This window comes from Scomber japonicus, chromosome 3 (genome assembly GCF_027409825.1).
Source record: "Scomber japonicus isolate fScoJap1 chromosome 3, fScoJap1.pri, whole genome shotgun sequence".
Classification (NCBI taxonomy): domain Eukaryota; kingdom Metazoa; phylum Chordata; class Actinopteri; order Scombriformes; family Scombridae; genus Scomber; species Scomber japonicus.
The window spans coordinates 20279217-20294168 of record NC_070580.1 but is presented as its reverse complement, the minus strand read 5'-3'; the positions used below and the strand labels follow the sequence as shown (position 1 = coordinate 20294168).

Here is a 14952-nt window from a genome sequence, read left to right as displayed (position 1 = left end):
CTCTCTCTCTCTCTCTCTCTCTCTCTCTCTCTCTCTCTCTCTCTCCATGCAAAAAGAAAAACACAAAAAATGAATGAATCAAAGACAAGCGTGTAGTTCCAGGTCTTAAAAGTCGAGCAAATACAGAAGTCCTTTAATCAAGCATTATCTCAAATGACCAGCAGGGGGTGACTCCCCTAGTTTAGTAAGAGAATGAGAATGAGAATATGACCCTACCTCTCACTTGATTTATTGCCTCGGTAAACGCTTTCCTAATGAGTTTATGTTCTCAATTATTAGTTTGAAGTCTTCTGGTATGGTTTAATTTTAAATTTGACGATAAAGTAGTGGTATGCTTTATGGCTTAGCAACGTTTTGATTAACAAGTCGCTACTACAGCAACAATTAGTTAGGTAATGGTATGATAACCATAACCAATTCACAGAGTACAGACGAAGCGTAAACACATGCATTTAAGCACACAGCTTATTGTAACATGCTGACTGTTTGGTTTTTTCTGGTGAGTAACCTACATTTTGTTTTAATGTTTAAAGTCTGGTTTTCCCTAGCAAAAATGAGCAATAGTATCATCACAGTTAACCAAAGACAGTACATACACTGTGCAAAGCGAGCCTTTTAACTCACATCAACAGAATAGGTTGTTGCTCTATGCTACATTCGTCAGAACTGAAATAGGAAAAATGTTATTCTCTTATAATGCACCTTACACTTGGAGCAATCTGAAAAAGACATTAAAATTAGATTATTTTCACCAGACCTTGTTTTAATTAATTGCAAATGTTTTTAACTTCACTATAGTCGTATCTGTTTACTTATATTCATTCATCATTTTCTTTTCTTTTACCCTAATATTGTTTTGCATTGTTGTTGTGTTGCTGTTGTTTCTTGATACCATTGTATGAGGATTCCTCCTCAATTGTCTGTCAAGGTAAAATAAAGGTTAATAATGATAATAATATTAATAATATTAATAATAATAATAGTGATAATAATAATGATGATGTCACAGATTTTAAATTGAGTTTCACAATTCGGGGAATATTTTACAAATAATAAAATAAAATATAAAACAACCAAACAGGCCTAGCCTCTTTGGGTGCGAGGAGAATGACTTTGATCAATTGGAAGATTTTGTCTGTTTCTCAATGGAAATTGTTACTTGAAATACCTGATATGATCAGTGTCATTTAATAAACTAGTTGAATGATGGGGATAAAGTTTGGAATTGCGTTTCAGCATTGTGTGTTTGCATCTATAACAGACTGACACTGAGCAGTCCTTTTTTAGATTATTTTGAAATCTGGTTGCCCCTGTATAGTCAAGCAGACCCTATAATAACTATAACACAACTGAGTAGTGTACTGTATTGCCCCCCTGCCACCACACACACACACACACACACACACACACACACACACACACACACACCCCATGTATTGAGGAGCATACTTAATGATTCATAGTGTAAGCCCTTCAAGGACTGAAAGATTTCAGTTGTAAAAAAATGGGGACGGACAACAAAAAAGTGCAATATCTACCTTTTATTGACTTCACAGCATGCTTAACATACTGAAGGGAACAAGTAACATGATACTCATATTGTATGACTCATTGTTACTGTATAATACTGGCTTCTTCATTCTTCAGCCTTGGTCTGCAATGACATAACAGTGGCATGTAAGACAGTTGGCCAGATCATCAGAATGTGAAGCAAACTGCTATGTTGATTCCTTATAATAACATAAAAATGTAAACAGACTTCAGTCTGATGTGATGATTCATTGTTACCTTAACAATTTCACGACTCTTTGCCCTCAGCTTGTTGACTTGGGACTCTGCGATGTCAGCACGCTCCTGAGCCTCCTCCATTTCGTGCTGAACCTTTCTATACCTGGACAGATGAGTGTTTGCCTGCTCCTCCTATATCATAAGCCACAGTGAAGTCAAAACCTTGAGAATGAATTACATTTTCATAAAATGTGTCATTGAGGGTCAGGTGTACTTACAGCCTCCTCAGCCTGTCTCTTGTAGGCCTTCACTTTCAGCTGTAGCTTGTCCACCAGATCCTGAAGTCTTATAATGTTCTTCTTGTCCTCTTCAGTCTGTTGTAAATCAGGAATGATAGAACACAAAAATAACCTAAGCCTACTGTTTTCATTACTGTATATTATTATTGTTTGTCATAGTATTAATAGAAGTTGATGGCATTGAAAATGTAAATTTACCTGATAGGTGAGCTCCTTTACTCTTCTCTCATATTTTCGCACTCCCTTGATAGCCTCAGCACCACGCCTCTGTTCAGCATCAACTTCACTCTCCAATTCACGAACCTTTGGATGAAGAAGAATGCAGTTTTGTCAAAATGTGATATGTTGTCCTGGCCTACAGTATGTTTGAGTAAACTGGTCCTTGTGACACCTACTCTAGCTTCCAGTTTCTGGAGCTGCTTCTTGCCACCTTTCATGGCCAGATTCTCAGCTTCATCAAGGCGGTGCTGCAGGTCCTTCACTGTCACCTCCAGGTTCTTCTTCATCCTTTCCAAATGAGAACTGGTGTCCTGCTCTTTCTTCAACTCTTCTGCCATCATGGCAGCCTGAAATTTTGCAGAATTTTGTATTGCTAGATGTAAGTATATTGTGGTCTAAAGTCACTGCTAGGTTTGGCGGAGAAATGGCACAATACTTTATAATCAGTTACATAATGCGTCATGATAACTCACATCAGTGATAGCCTTCTTGGCCTTTTCCTCCGCATTTCTGGCCTCCTGCACAGCATCTTCCACTTCACCTTGGATTTGAATAAGGTCAGCCTCCAACTTCTTCTTTGTATTGATAAGGCTGGTATTCTAAACAAATACAAGTTTATATTAATTGATTTTAATTTTTCAGGTGTTTCACATGTCACTGTTTGAATCGTCCTCATAATTTACCTGAGAGTGCAGCAGCCCCACACGCTCACTGGCATCAACCAGCTCCTGTTCAGCCACTTTGCGGCTTCTCTCCGTCTGGTCCAGTGCAGCTCTCAGCTCCTCGATCTCAGCCTGCATCAGGTTGTTCCTGCGTTCCACCATGGCGACCTGCTCTCTCATTTCGTCCTGACCTCTAATGGCATCATCAAGGTGCAATTGTGCATCCTAAATTAACAATAAATCAACATTTGCAATGCAGTCTATGTGAATGAGAGGACACTTCCTACAATTTTGATCATTATGCCACTTACCTTAAGATGTCCCTGGACAGTTCTCAGCTGTTTCTGGGCTTCAGCAGCCTGGCGGTTGGCGTGACTCAGCTGAATCTCCATCTCATTGAGGTCTCCCTCCATCTTCTTCTTGATTCTCAGGGCGTCATTCCTGCTCCTGATCTCAGCATCCAAAGTGCTCTGCATGGACTCAATCACTCTCTGACTGTTCCTCTTGATCTGCTCAATCTCCTCATCCTTCTCTGCAATTTTTCTGTCAACTTCACTTTTGATTTGGGTAAGTTCAAGCTGAACACGGAGAATCTTGGATTCCTCATGCTCCAGGGTAGCCTTGACAAAAAAAAAAAATATATATATATATATGCGTTGTGCTGCTCCAGCATTATTCAGAATAGTGTTTATTAAGGACATTTGTCAAACCTTACCTCTGCCTCCTCAAGTGAGGTCTGGAGTTCTGACTTCTCTGTCTCTAAAGTCTTTTTCCCTTTCTCCAGTTCATGGATGGTTTTTCCATTCTCACCAATTTGCTCAGTTAGATCAGAGATCTCCTCTTTAAGAAACAAGGTATAAGGAGATATTTCATGTGGCGTCCACTTTATAAATGTTTTGTCTACACTTTTTTAGACATTTATGTTTAATATACCCTAGCTTGTACACTAAAATGTTCTATGTATGTTTTTGATATTAGTTTGCAGTGATGGACTATGCATATTATAGTAAGTCTCTTAGCCCACTGGGGGCACACATTCCAAGCCTGTCCTATTGTACCAAAGTATATGGAGCAGATTTAAAAAAAGGATGAAGCCACAATCATTTGTAAATTCTGTAAAAATCTGAAAACCATCAATTATTTTTTGAAATGGCTCATCAGAATATTTAGCTTAAAAAACAAAACACTTTGCTTACGTTGCAGATTTTTATTCTCCCTCTTCAAAGTCTCAAGGTGGTCCAGAGTTTCTTCATATGAATTTTTCATTTTGAACAATTCAGTGCTGAGAGAACGAGCCTCTTTCTGAGCTCCCTCCAGCTCTGCCTGGCTTTCCTCATACTTCTGCTTCCACTCAGCAAGAACCTGAAAACATACAGGAGCCCCATGTACTTCAATAATTCATAATTCTATCAATTTTATGTGAATGCAAAAGGCACAAATAAATATCTAACCTTGTCAAAGTTCCTTTGCTTCTTGTCGAGGGTAGCAGCAAGAGCATTAGCTCTTTCCACATCAATCATCAGGTCTTCCACTTCACCCAGCAGTCTCTGTTTTGTCTTTTCCAGAGAGGCACATTTTGCATTCACAGCCTCGATGGATTCCTCTGCATCCTGAAGACGCTGGGCAAGCTTTTTCCTTTCAAGAATATTTGATTAAAAAACTTAATGATACCTTTAACTCAATACTCGTGTGTAAAAAATTGTAAAAACTTACTTTGCCTCCTCAAGCTCCTCAGTGCGCTGAATGGCATCAGTCTCATATTTGGTTCTCCATTGAGCCACCTCACTGTTGGCCTTGGACAATGAACGTTGCAGCTCAGCCTTGGCCTCCTGCTCCTCCTCATACTGCTCTCTGAGCAGGTCACAGTCATGACGAGCAGACTGAACAGCATGAGCCAGGGCATTCTTGGCCTTTCAAAAAATAGAAATGTTTTTAAGTATCTAACTTCAAGCTTTGAACTGAAACTGCTGTTGTAACCATCTAACACTGCAGTTCATTGATAGCCTGTTTGTTCTTCATGCTCACGTACTTTAACTTCCTCTTCAATGTGCCTCTTGAGTTCTTCAGTCTGCTGGGTATAAGCCTGCTTGCTCCTTGTCAGCTGAGAGATCAGCGATTCTTTTTCCTCTAGCTGGCGAGTGATTTCACCTAATGAGAGACATTCATTTGAAAGATTAACACATACACCTTTATTTAACAGTAGACAGATATGAAACAGGAGAGAGAGGGGGGGGTTTGACATGCAGCAAAGGACCTCTAGCCGGGATTCGAACCGAGGTCAGCTTCGTATGTAGCATGCGCACTAACCACTCGACCACCTGCGCGCCATTCATTTGTTCATTTCTAATACCACTAAAGAAAAATCTAACTTATCTAAAAGCAAAGAGAGGGCTAATACTGTAAATATGATGTCATGGTCAGTTAAAAAAACCAACACAAAAATATACCATTTTCTGTTTGCAGTCTTGCCCTTTGTACCACAATGTCATTCAACTGGCGCACATGTTCGTCATTCTTGGTCTTCAGCTCACTCAGTTGATCCTCAAGGGTACGACACATTTTCTCCAGATTGGTCTGAGATGAGATAAGAGGATAAACAGAAAACATTATGAATTTTGGGTTACATTGCTGATCAACTTTTGTGTGTTGACTCTGCTGCCCATTAATACAATGATTTTAGTTTACCTTTGCTTTTGAGACAGACTCCATATTGCTGCTGAGGTCATCAATCTCCATCTTATATTCACTTTTCTCTTTCTCCAGTTTCTGTTTGACACGCTGAAGGTTATCAATCTGTTCTCCCAGTTCTGCCACACTGTCAGCCTGCTTCTTGCGGAGAGCTGCGGCAGTGGCCTCATGCTGCAAGGTGGACTCTTCAAGATCACGACGCAGTTTCTGGAACTCGGCCTCGCGCTTCTTGTTCATCTCAATCTGAACAGATGTTGCTCCTCCAGCTTCTTCAAGCCTCTCACTTATCTCTTCAAGTTCCCTGGAGAGATCAGACCTCTGTTTCTCCACCTTGGCCCGAGCTGCCCGCTCAGCCTCAATTTCTTCCTCCAACTCCTCAATACGAGCCTGAAACAGACATGGTTTAACTGAAAATGGTTCAAGATATTTGAATGTTCTTTTACTCTGACTGATGTTTGTCCAAATTATACCTGAAGTTCCTTTATCTTTTTCTGTAACTGGACCCCAAGAATCTGCTCGTCCTCAATCTTACTCAGGAGCTGGCTCATCTCGAAGTCCTTCCTGGAGAGGACAAAAGTAATTCAGAGTATTAAAGGTGTGTTTTAGTAGATCCTCTTACAGAATCATTTACTGCGAGTATGATGCTTTTTCAAATTCCTACTTTTTGATTTTCTCATCAGACTGCTGCTTGTCGTTCTCCAGATCCATTATGGATTCATGAGCCAGTTTCAGATCTCCTTCCAGCTTTCTTTTAGCTCGCTCAAGGTCCATACGGAGCTTCTTTTCTTGCTCCAGAGAACCTTCGAGCTGTTTGAACCAAGATGAGGCATTATTTTTTGCTTTTAAAGTTTCAAGGGGAGTGAAATTATAGTCTGTTATTGTTACATACATCATCCACTTGCTGCTCCAGCTTAGTCTTGGCCTTCGTCAGAGTGTTGACTTTGTCCTCCTCTGCCTGAAGATCATCAAGGGTCTGCTGATGGGCCTCTTGGAGAGCTTTCTTCTCCTTGGTCAACTTGGCAATGGTCTCATCTTGAGAAGCCATCTCCTCAACCAAGTTTTTAACCTATATTGGCAATATTGTGAAAATAAGAGTTCTGATGTTCTCTGAAGTTGGACTTTAAGGCCTTATGAATAATACACCAACCTTGTTCTCAGTTGCATGTTTCTCCTTTTCCACTTTGGCCAGGGTAAGCTCCAAGTCATCAATGTCTTTCTTCAACTCAGAGCACTCATCCTCCAGCTTGCGCTTCTTTGCAGTCAGCTCAGCATTCATTTCCTCCTCATCCTCCAGTCTCTCAGCCGTCTCTTTGGCTTTGGCCTCAAGCTGGATTTTTGCTTTAATGAGCCCCTCACACCTCTCCTCTGCATCAGCAAGGTTTTCACCTTCCTAGATTTGCAATGACATGCAATTAAAATATTAGTTAATTGTAAAAACCTCTGTCACTGAAAAAGCCACTCCCTCTTTCTATTTAACATACAGACTGAATTTGTAGTTGCAGGTCATTCTTCTCCTGCAGGAGAGTAACCATCTTCTCCTCCAGTTCCTTCTTCTTAGCCAGAGCTTTTGCTAGCTCCTCTTTGGTTTTTTCAAAGTCTTCTTTCATATGGGCCATCTCTTTCTCAGTCTCTGCACTCTTCAGCAGAGGCTTAATCTTGAAGTAAAGCTTCATCCATGGCCACGTTTTGACATTCATGAATGAGCGGATGTTGTATTGGATGGAGTAAATTGCCTCCCTGGGGATAAGAGATACATTGGAAAATCAACCTATGCACTCACATTTTGGAAGGTGTATTTATCAGAAATATGTTTTGGATTTTTAAGATAAATACTTTGCCTAGAAATTACAAATTGTCATCTATAATTGTACAGTTGCCTTCTGATGTATGAAGCTAAATGTTTGCTGTACCTCCTCTCCATCATCTTTACAAACTCTCTCCTCATGAGGAAACCTCTACAGAGACCCTGTGTCATGGTTACCAGGGCAGCAAGTTTTTCATCCCGCATCTCCTCCAGAGTACCCAGCAGACCAGCTTTAAAGAACACCTGAAATACAGTATTAATGTAAGTACAATGTAATGCTTACTTTCAGTATAAGGGTCAACTTTCATGTTCACACCTATTACAAACAAACAGATTACCTTTGTGTGTCCGAATTTGTACTGAGTGTGGTCAACAGAAATGGAGCCCAAGAGTTTCTCTGAGGCTTTCTTGTTGTCGATGAATTGCCCCTCAGGAATGACACTGGCATTCAATACTTTGTATCTAATTGGAGGGAATTTGATGGTTCATAAATAATTGATCATCGGATTGGGAAAAAAAGATGTGTAATTTTGTAAGTACCTTTGCTTGAAGTCACCATAGAGGATTCTGCTGGGGAAGCCCTTTCTGCAGATCCTGATCCCTTCCAGCACACCATTACATCTAAGCTGATGGATGACCAGGAAATTCTCCATGAGACCTGAAGAAATGCTAAATTCAGTCCAGTGTTGCGTAAGTATAGTAGGTATTGTAAATTCATAAATGAATACTCATATTAAGCTTACCAGGGGTCTTTGATTCATTTGGAATCAAACAGCGTACAAAATGAGGATGAGTGCTTCTTAGGTTGGTCATCAACTTGCCTAAATTCTCCTGAAATATGGAAAAATTCAAATTGATACATAAGAAATGGCAAGGCCCATTTCCCTTGTGGTTATATAGTCTTGATCAAATAAAGATTCAAAAAACATTTGTGACGCTTACCCTAAACAGAGCAGATACAGTCTGAAAAGACCCACCCTTCTTCTTGCCGGCTTTTTTTCCACCACCACCCTCACCTGTTACATGAAGATGAAATTTGGTAAATGGGTAAGATGTATTCTCTTACTCTAGTTACATAAAAATCATCCATCCATCCATTTTCCGCCACTTATCCGGGGCAGAGTCTCGGTGGCAGTAGGCTGTGCAATGAAACCCAGACATCCTTCTCCCTAGCAATGTCACCAGCTCCTCCTGGTGGAATCTAAGGTGCTCCCAGGCTAGGAGAGATATATAATCCCTCAAACATGTTCTGGGTGTGCCCCAGGATCTCCTACCAATTGGATGCGCCCGGAACACCTCTAGAAGGAGGTTCCAGGAGGTAGTAGGCATCCTGACCAGTTGCCCAATCCACCTCAGCTGACTCCTTTCAAAGCGAAGGAGCTGACTGACTGATAAACTAGAGTTCTTTCTTCACCACAACGGTCTGGTCCAACACCCGCATTACTGCTGATGCTGCACTGATCTGTATGTCAATCCAACGCTCCATTTTACCTTCAGTCATAGATAAGATCCTGAGATACTTCAACTCCTTCAAAGATAGTTAAACTCCTTCACACAAATCATTCAGTGGATTGTAAAATGTAATTTAAAAAACTGTAAGATATCTCCATATTTATTTTTCAGACTACAATCCGAAAAACAAACAATGTACAGTGCGTCAAAATGTTAATATAAATGCATCCATTCCAAGACCAGCAGCTTCACTGAACACCAGACATACCTTTATATTTATTTTTCAAACTACGACCCTTACCATCCGCTCCGGCATGTGAAGCATAGAGGTGACCCAGCAATTTGACTGAAGACTTCTGGTAGAGCTGAACAACTGAATCGTTCAAAGGGTCCTTGTTCTTGTCCAGCCAGCCAGTGACATTGTAATCAACAGTGCCAGCATAGTGAACCAGAGAGAAATGGGCTTCGGCTTTGCCTTTGGCAGGTTTAGGTTTCTGGAAGGGGGCACTTTTACCAAGATGTTGATCATACAGTTTGTTCTTGAAGGTTATGTCTGTAGCCTTGGGGAACATGCACTCCTCTTCAAGGATGGAGAAAATGCCCATTGGCTAAAAGAAAAGAAAAAATTACTCATTGACATATTTCTTTAATTTATGTGTGCACAAGATTTTCATGAAAATATGCCATTTACCAAAACAGCATACCTTCTCAATAAGCTCAATGCAGGCAGCCAAGTCCATGCCAAAGTCAATAAACTCCCACTGAATCCCCTCTTTCTTGTACTCTTCTTGCTCCAGGACAAACATGTGATGGTTGAAAAACTGTTGCAGTTTTTCATTGGTGAAGTTGATGCAAAGCTGCTCCAAGCTGTTGTACTAAAGAAATGAAAATGTCAAAGGCTGGCAAGAGTCCTAAAGGTGAAATTATTTGTACTCTAAGATTGGATGTACCCTGCATGCTGATTTTGAAATGCTGGTTTTAAAATTGGGCTTTATTTAAGTGAAGCTGCATAATAGTATCAGCCAAACATACTTACATCAAAAATTTCAAACCCAGCAATATCCAGGACACCGATGAAAAAACTTCTTGGCTGCTTAGTATCCAACATCTCATTGATTCTCACAACCATCCACAAGAACATTTTCTCATAGCAAGACTTGCTGAGAGCCATGACAGAGTTGTGAACCTTAACAGATAGGAGGTAAGAGAAGAGGTGAAGATGGGAGACAATCCTTTGAATATGGTAATTTTATTTTATTTCTGTTTCTTATTGACATCATATACCTGAGGAACAGTTTGACCTTTGGTCACAAACTCATTCCCAACCTTTACTCTGGGGTAACATAATGCTTTTAGCAAATCAGCAGAGTTCAGACCCATGAGGTAGGCGATTTTATCTGCCACTGAAGGAAAAATACAAATAATCATCTTGAAAATCCACATTAGGATAAATGTAAAAATTCCAAGACTTTTTTCAAGTTGCAAAAATTGTACTACTACTTAAAAGCTCCTGGTTTGTTGGTTTCATACCCTCAGTGCCATCAGGCTCAGCCTGCTCTTCTCGCTGCTTCTGCTTGAACTTCATGTTTCCATGATGCATCACAGCTCCCGTCAGCTTATACATGCTTGCCTTTTCTTCTGCAGTGAAGCCCAGAATGTCAATGGCAGTCTGCAATATAAACACTAAATTGAAAATGTTGACATAACCAAACTTTTGATACAATCAGATTGGTGTAATATTATTAGTTCCATTCTACCTCCTCTACATGTGTTGCCTAGAAATAAAAATAAAACTAACTAACATTTTACTGATAACCTGTAATGCTTTCACTTGACTAACGTTCAAGCACATCTAATCCCTTTTAACACAAATTACAGCTGGAGTTTCTCAGGAAAGTTATTTTCATTCCACAATTGTAAAATCTGACAAGCTATTTACAGACCCAAAATTTCCCATAAAGTTGATTCAACCCCTCACTGTCAAAGTTTCTAAAACTTAGCATGGTAATCTTCAGAAAGATGAGATTTATTGCAGGGCTTTTTTTGGTTTATATTGTAGATTGTATAATTAATAAACTGGTTGCAGTAAATTCAGTCATCAAAATGAAGGTATCCTTACATCAGTAGCGACGTATTCTTCAATATCATCAATACTCTTGACAGTAATTTCACCTTGACTGATCATTGGATAGTCATATGGATTTTTGGTAATCAGGAGAGCCTCTGAAGAAAGAAAAAACAAATATACCAATTATAAATAAATATAAATATAAATATATATCTATATAGATATAGATATACTGTAGATATAACTGAGAAACCATTGTTGTTCACTTGCTGTAGAATGACTTATTATTTACAATATTATGTACAAATCTCACACCTATGACCTCAGGTTTGTGGCCTGTCATGAGTTGATAGAAGATGTGGTAGCTTCTCTCAGCAGACAGCTGGAACGTAACTCGAGACTTCTCCAGCAGATCTGTATGGATATAAGTTGTAAAAAATTAAGGAAAATCGCCCCCTGAAGCATATCTAGCTAAAAGGTGAATAAAGAAGATAATGCCCAATGAGTTTCAAAAAAATATCTTACATGTTTCAATATCGGCTGAAGCCAGTTTTCCCGTGGTTCCAAAGTGAATTCTGATAAATTTTCCCTATGCATTCACAGAGTAATATTTAAATTAAAACTCTGTTATGGTGGATGTTTGTCATAACAAAATAATTAAAATAAGAAAAATCACAAAATAACTTACAAAACGTGAAGAATTGTCATTCCTCACTGTCTTGGCATTACCATAAGCCTCTAACAGTGGGTTTGCTGCAATGATTTGATCTTCCAGCGACCCCTAAAAATAACATTAATATAGTCAGCTTCCCAACACAGCGTGTTCTAATTTCACGTCAGATGTCTTGTTAGTATTGTTCAATTACTCTTACCTGCATCTTGCCTGAGGTTTGTTCAGATTTCTTTCCTCCAGCCACTGCAATTGTTGCAAAGTACTGGATGACACGTTTAGTGTTGACAGTCTTCCCTGCACCGGATTCTCCGCTGGGTTGTGGGATGTGTTCATAGATATTGTTCAAAATGACTGACATTATTATATTATTGCGAATACTTACAAATGATATAAAAGTCTTGGCACTTACGTAATCAGGATTGACTGGTTTTCTCTATCTGCAATATATCAAAAAAGTATTTAACAGTTAGAGCAGCTGCTGTATTTTTGGACACATAATAGCTTAGAAAACCATTGATACCTTGAAGCATGAACTGATAGGCGTTATCAGAGATGGAGAAGATGTGGGGTGGAGCCTCAATCCTCTTTTTGCCTCTGTATGCTGATACAACCCCTGAGTCGTACACCGGGAGCCACTTGTAGGGGTTCACAGTGACACAGAACAACCCAGAGTAGGTCTGTGGAGACAGAGAGGATTGTTACTGACACATCATCCCTGCAATGGTCATAATGTTCAGCTATTATGTGTTGATCAGGTCACACTCACGTAGATCATCCATGCTGCATAGCGCTCTTTGAGGTTATACAGCACAGTGGGCTCACTGAGGTGGGTCATCATGGCCATGTCCTCAATCTTATCATACTTTGGAGGGTTCATGGGGAAGACTTCATCATCTTTTACAGTGAGAGACTGCCAAATTGACAGAAGAGGCATAGAAATAAGTTTAGTCACTCGTTGGTGTTTATAGACTGATCTGTGAGTCTAGTATAATGTCACTGCAGTCCAGATTCTACATCAAAAATATTATTTAGCACTCTGTATTCACCTTTCCACAGAGAGTGTCCACGGTTGCTTTGCCACCCTCTCTCTTTACAAGTTTCCCCTTGAGGTACATCTCTTTGGGCTCAGACACAAAGTAAGCTGATTTGGCATCAAAGGGAGTGTTTTGAGCTTCAATTCTCTCTCTTTCTGGCTTCCGGAGGTAAATGGCCGCCGGGCCGAAACACTCCATTTCTGCATCGCCCATGATGACTCTTTACTGCAAGGAAATAAAAACAAGTCAATAGTCATTCACTTTAAAAGCAAAGTAGGTAGACAGATGCACAAGTGGTGACTCCTACAATGTCTGCTATTACTGTTGTCAAATGACTACTATTGAGAATGATTAAATAGCCATACCTGCACTTAACTAAGGTCTAGTAAGATTATTATGTTCATAGCCGGCAATCTTTTCATGTACTAGTATTTAAAACAATATTTTATATAGATTTTTTCTCCAAGGCAAATTGATAACCTGTTTACCTTGGACGACACCAGGTGAGCAGATGTTTGTCTGGGAGACTTCAGTGAGGACTTCTGGAAAAAAAAGGAGCAGAGATGTACAATAAGGCCTTTTTTGAAAAGTTACCTTTATGATATGTTATTTCAAAATCTATGAAGGAAAAGAAAATTTAATTATATTGATGGATTTACATCTCACAGAAAATATTTTTGCAGTGATGTAAATGCTTATCTTTTTTCTCCTTATTTGTAACACAACATCGACTTGATACTGTATAAATGATGCATGGCAGTTTTTCTACATCTTGTATCAGACTAGTTTAATGACTCAATATATCTGAGCTACTGAGTAACCTACCTTTGCTGGGTGTCTGTCTGTGGTGGAGGTTTGCTCTGCCTTTTTATAAAGAGTGATGGGGAGCCCATTGCACGTGTCTTGCTGTATTTGGTCATGTTGCCTGGCATTATATTTGAGAAATACCTCTTAGCTCTCATGTTACACAGTTTATCTTATGTTTTCCTTGTTGGATTGTTGACAGTGTTAGAATTTGTCTCAAAAAACTTTTGGTTTTCATAAATATTTTTACCCCTGTAATTATTAGGAAAAAAAAAATGACCTTCAGAATCACTTGTGAAGATGGGAACAACAGGTTTAGATGTCTATACATATGTTTTAACTTATTGTGAGCTAAATACTTTAATGCAAATGCACTACACGTATGTGAAGAAGGTTCATTTGTTGTTAAAGATAAAGTCAGCAGTTACAGACAGTCCAATGGTATGACTAATGAATCTGTTTAATGTTCCCTGGCACAACAGTAGTCCCTTGCTATGTTTTGGAGAAGCTTTAAAATGTCACTGATATACTGTGTCAGAGTCCTTACAAGTCAGAAATGACTAAAAAATGAAATAAGTGCCAACAAGCTTTAAGGAAAAGAAAAGATTGCCAAGGTATTATTCCTCAGAGCAGTGCCAACAGCTGTTCTTATTCTTGCTCTTCAGGGATACACACAGGAGATTGAGACAATCCCTAAATGTAGTGCCACTGAGTGATGGATTGCAGCTGCACTTTATTTAAGATGCATGTTTAACATACCATCTCATACCTTTTTTATACCTTTTTGTGTACATCAAGGTGTAGCATGTTTCTTTATTTTTTCATGTTTATGGTATTCCTTTTTGAGAAGAAGTGTACTGTATGTTATGAGACAGAAGACATCAAAGATGGCAAGTATACTTGTGGCCAAAGGTTTTTGTGAAGAACGTGGCACACAGCCGGCTCAATTTTAAAGTGTGGGGAGACAGACACTGGGTACTGTTGCCTTTGGAAGGATGATCCACTTACATCATTGAATAAGAAGAAATTCTAAAGTGGTTACCAACAAGATATAATGAGGCACTGTCTTCAATACACGCACGTTACACGATACCTGCTTGGAAATCTTATGTCTTATTAGGGCAAAACTCAAATATAGAAGCACCCTTGTGTTGATGTTCAAGCCAAATGCCACAAGCTCCAGAGGCTTATTGTGTTTTAATGGCCTTTGATCATCATCTGTCATTTTCTTCATTTGCCAAGCAGCAACAACTGTGCTCAGAATAACAAACTTAAGGTGAGTGTGTTGAGTAAAACAGTAACATTCATGTTTAACATTGTAAATGGTGTATTTCAACATTTGTAACGTTTTAAATATATTTGTGAAGTGGTCTTATGTTTTATTATGGTTTATTGTATTATTTTATTGGTAAATTCTATATAAAAGGGCTTGGTGTACCTGTTTTTGCCGCACACATAACTAGTATATGTACAAACTAGTTGACTGTTATGTTTTGGCATGGCAATCATTGAGATGGTTTT

The 14952-nt window shown here is 39.2% G+C and overlaps 1 protein-coding gene across 2 annotated transcripts; it reads right to left on the bottom strand.

Annotated features, from left to right (window-relative positions):
- Window positions 1-818: 818 nt before the first annotated feature.
- LOC128356077 (myosin heavy chain, fast skeletal muscle-like) lies at window positions 819-12840 on the bottom strand. 2 transcript variants are annotated; one of them, XM_053316509.1, is made up of 39 exons: window positions 12640-12840; window positions 12360-12503; window positions 12114-12270; window positions 12003-12030; window positions 11793-11904; window positions 11609-11701; window positions 11446-11509; window positions 11236-11334; window positions 10972-11075; window positions 10383-10521; window positions 10137-10255; window positions 9889-10038; window positions 9557-9727; window positions 9148-9460; window positions 8343-8416; window positions 8144-8231; window positions 7941-8058; window positions 7739-7862; window positions 7507-7643; window positions 7078-7333; window positions 6744-6986; window positions 6486-6662; window positions 6258-6403; window positions 6067-6157; window positions 5594-5983; window positions 5356-5482; window positions 4938-5056; window positions 4622-4818; window positions 4360-4543; window positions 4105-4270; window positions 3624-3748; window positions 3220-3528; window positions 2930-3133; window positions 2720-2845; window positions 2423-2593; window positions 2226-2330; window positions 2007-2102; window positions 1795-1920; window positions 819-845 (listed from the first exon to the last, which is right to left on the bottom strand). In XM_053316509.1, exons 1-39 carry the CDS (start codon window positions 12838-12840, stop codon window positions 819-821), a joined length of 5820 nt encoding a protein of 1939 aa, XP_053172484.1. The 2 variants fall into 2 exon arrangements, with proteins under 2 accessions (XP_053172484.1, XP_053172485.1); XM_053316510.1 differs by having other exon boundaries at window positions 9154-9460.
- Between the last annotated feature and the right edge of the window lie 2112 nt (window positions 12841-14952).

Bases quoted from the DNA above. Each gene is read 5' to 3' on its own strand.
- LOC128356077 (XM_053316509.1), bottom strand. From the start codon at position 12,840: ATGGGCGATGCAGAAATGGAGTGTTTCGGCCCGGCGGCCATTTACCTC. The intron at 4,544-4,621 runs GTAAGTTTTTAC...TATTCTTGAAAG, and splicing joins GAGGAGCTTGAGGAGGCAAA to GAAAAAGCTTGCCCAGCGTC. The intron at 2,846-2,929 runs GTAAATTATGAG...GTATTTGTTTAG, and splicing joins TGGGGCTGCTGCACTCTCAG to AATACCAGCCTTATCAATAC.